Here is a 3,906-nt window from a genome sequence, read left to right on the forward strand (position 1 = left end):
GACGGAGGCTGGAAACGATTTTTAAAAACATCTTATGTATTTTAAAAATATATATTTTATTTTTATCAGTGAAGATGAAAATAAATGAATAAATAAACTGTGCTGGATTTATGACTTTATTAAATAATCAGTTAAAGTTAACTCAGCTGAAGCATCATAAAGACACAAATTATTGGATGTCAGGAACAGGTCAAACCCTGGATCACCACTGACCTGAAGGAACTGCTAAACCAGAAAAAAATAGCCTTCAGGGAGAGAGACAGGGAATTATTGAGGAGCACACAGAAGCAACTAAAAGTCAAGATAAGAAACAGCAAGGAGGTGTACAAGAAGAAGCTGGAGAGACAGCTCCAGCAGAACAATATCAGAGAGGTGTGGTCAGGGATGAAACAGATCACAGACTTCAAGCAGAAGGAGGATCAGAAGGATGGAAGCCTGGACAGAGCCAGTGAACTGAACACATTCTTCAATAGGTTCAGTTCAGGAACAAGCTCAGCATCCTCCTCTCTTGCCCACAGCCAAACATACATACCACCCTCCACTGACCCAAGGCTGTCCTGTCACATCTCAGATATTGTATCTACCACTTCAGTCATGGACCCTTCTTCTACTTATTGGTCTTCAACCAACTCAGAAGATGCTGATACCTCCTTTGCCTCCCCCCTCTGCGTCTCCAGAAGTCAGGTGAGGAAGCAGCTGCAGAGACTGAACCAGAGTAAGGCTGCAGGTCCAGATGGTGTCAGTCCCAGAGTCCTGAAGGTCTGTGCAGAGCAGCTCTGTGGGGTTCTGCAGCACCTCTTCAACCTTAGCCTGACCCAGGAGAAGGTTCCAGTGTTATGGAAAACCTCCTGTCTTGTTCCAGTACCAAAGAAAACGCACCCATCAGTCCTCAATGACTATAGACCTGTTGCCCTGACATCCCACATCATGAAGGTCCTAGAGAGACTTCTGCTGACCCACCTGACTAGACAAACAAGCACATATCAGGACCCACTGCAGTTTGCTTATCAGCATGGACTTGGAGTTGAAGATGCCATCATTCACCTGCTTCAGCAGACTCACTGTCATGTAGAAAAGGCAGACAGCACTGTGAGAGTCATGTTCTTTGATTTCTCCAGTTTAACACAATCCAGCCTGATCTGCTTTGTCAGAAACTCCAGAAGACTCAGGTGGAGGCCTGAACAATCACCTGGATCAAAGACTACCTGACGGACAGACCACAGTTTGTGAGACTGAAGGGTTGTGTGTCTGACCAGGTGGTCAGTAGCTCAGGAGCACCACAGGGGACTGTACTCTCACCATTCCTTTTCACTCTGTACACCTCAGATTTCTAGTACAAACCAGACTCCTGTCATCTGCAGAAATATTCAGATGACTCTGCAGTGGTCGGGTGTATCAGAGATGGACAAGAAGCTGAGTACAGGGAACTGGTGGACCACTTTGTGGCATGGTGTGGAAACAATCATCTCATCTTGAATGTGAACAAAACAAAGGAGATGATTGTAGATTTCAGGAGAAACAGGAACAGGTCCAACCCTATTTCCATCATGGGAGAAGAAGTGGAGGTGGTGGAGAAGTATAAATACCTTGGAGTTCACCTGGACAACAGACTGGACTGGAGATGCAACAGTGAAGCGTCTACAAGAAGGGACAGAGCAGACTGTACTTCTTGAGGAAGCTGAAGTCCTTCAGTGTTTGCAGCAAGATGCTGCATATCTTCTATAAGTCTGTTGTAGAGAGCGCTGTCTCTTCTGCATCATCTGCTGGAGGAGCAGCACCAGAGCAAGTGACTTAAAAAAGATCAACAAGCTCATAAAGAAGGCTGGCTCAGTTCTGGGGACTCCTCTAGAACCTTTGGAGATGATTGTACAAAGAAGGATTCTTCATAAAATGAAGAACATTATAGACAACCCTCAGCATCCTCTTCATCAGACTGTCATACAACATCAGACTGTCATACAACAACAGACTGTCATACAACAACAGACTGTCATACAACATCAGACTGTCATACAACATCAGACTGTCATACAACAACAGAGTGTCTTCAGTCAGAGGCTTCTTCAAATCCGTTGTAGGACAGACGCTACAAGAGATCCTTCCTGTCCACAGCATCAGCATCTAGAACAACTCTTTAATGAAACCAGGATGATGAGTTACAACATTTATCAATCAATCAATCAACCTTTATTTCTACAGGTAAATCCCATTGAGCCTCGAGGACTCATTTACAAGAGAGACCTGATTTCAACAAAGAAAGATGACAACAATGGACAACAGCAACAACAATAAGCAGTTATAAAAACTCATACTACAGGTTTTTTTTTTTTGTTTTTTGTTTTTTAACAAATAGGATGGCTAAAAGGAAAAAGGTAACAAAAACAAAAAAACAGCTAGATTCCAAGACAAATGTATAAAACTAAAAACAGGAACATGTCTGCATTGGACCCTGCCAGGAGTCCAACAGATTCTTAAAGCCACTTAGAGAGGTCAAAGGTCGAGAGCTTCAAATCTTTTTGTCTATCTTTTTGTATTTAATTTCCCTCTGGGATTAAAAAAGTATTTTTGAATTGAATTGAATTGAATCTCCCTCAAACATGTTTAAAGATACAGCCTTTGGTTCAACTTTAGAGGAGGCGGAGCTTGTTTGGCCTTGGTTCGTGTCCTTCTGTCACACTTTGTGCAGATTGAAAAAGTCCAAATGTGACCCGGCGTTCACTGGTCGGCTCGTTTCTGTCCGAGTTGTCTCTGTTTGAAGGATGAACTCATTATCTGTGATGATGAAGAGCTGAACTCTGTTTGGACCGGCTGCAGATAAACCGAGCCGGGACCTCCTCCTGAAGCGCGCTGGGTTTTGTTTGTGGTTCAGCTGAACTCTGCGTGACTCGGGTTGATTCAGACGGTCGTGCAGCAGGAAGCTGGGCTCATCTAACCTTCACAAGTTTCTCCTGTTTTCAGCTCCTGGACTCACTGGCATCGTGGGCGGGCGGCCCAAAGTGTGAGTGTCTTTCTGTTCCCCATAAATCACAAGAAGTTCTTGGCTCCTTCACTCACGTCTGCTTGTGGTTCTGACCCGCAGGTCTCCGGTCCTGAAGCCGTTCTTCTTCCTGCTCCCAAAGTCTCAAACAAAGGTCAGTTCAAGTTTCTTCTCTGGTCTTCAGATGAAATGTTTTGACCCAGACTGTTGAAACCGAAACACGTCATGCAGTTCATGAACTGATAAAAAACTGTTTTTACCCTGAAAGCTCAACAAGCTGAAACTGAGTCCAAATTAAAGAGCAAAACACTAGCTAAAGGCTAAACGCATCTAAATATTAGCTAAAAGTAGCAGGAGGCTAGGTCAAAATAACAAAACACTGAAAGATGTAAGTTATCCAACCATCCATCCAACATCCATTCATCAACCATTCATCCAACCATCCATTCATCCATCCAACCATCCATCCATTCATCCATCTATCCATCATCCGTCATCTTTACCAGTTTCTTCTTTTTTGGGTCACGGGGGTCACTGGTGCCCATGTCCAGCAGTCACAGTGTGAGACGTGGGGGACATCTGGACAGGTTTCAGTCCATCACAGGGACAACTGGACAGGTCTCAGTCCATCACAGGGACAACTGGACAGGTCTCAGTCCATCACAGGGACATCTGGACAGGTTTCTGTCCATCACAGGGACAACTGGACAGGTCTCAGTCCATCACAGGGACATCTGGACAGGTTTCAGTCCATCACTGGGACAACTGGACAGGTCTCAGTCCATCACAGGGACAACTGGACAGGTTTCAGTCCATCACAGGGACATCTGGACAGGTCTCAGTTCATCACAGAGACACCTGGACAGGTCTCAGTCAATCACAGGGACAACTGGACAGGTCTCAGTCCATCACAGGGACAACTGGACAGG

The 3,906-nt window shown here is 44.8% G+C and overlaps 1 protein-coding gene across 1 annotated transcript in view; it reads left to right on the plus strand.

Annotated features, from left to right (window-relative positions):
• LOC119419435 overlaps nt 1–3,131 on the plus strand; it is a gene marked incomplete at its 3' end in the record, with an annotated part of 25,929 nt that extends 22,798 nt beyond the window's left edge. Inside the window, 2 exon segments of the mRNA XM_037686776.1 lie at nt 2,959–2,998; nt 3,080–3,131. Coding sequence (XP_037542704.1) covers nt 2,959–2,998; nt 3,080–3,131 — 92 coding nt within the window.
• Nucleotides 3,132–3,906: the final 775 nt, after the last annotated feature.

Source organism: Nematolebias whitei, chromosome 1, assembly GCF_014905685.2.
Source record: "Nematolebias whitei isolate Nwh7 chromosome 1, NemWhi1, whole genome shotgun sequence".
Taxonomy (NCBI): domain Eukaryota; kingdom Metazoa; phylum Chordata; class Actinopteri; order Cyprinodontiformes; family Rivulidae; genus Nematolebias; species Nematolebias whitei.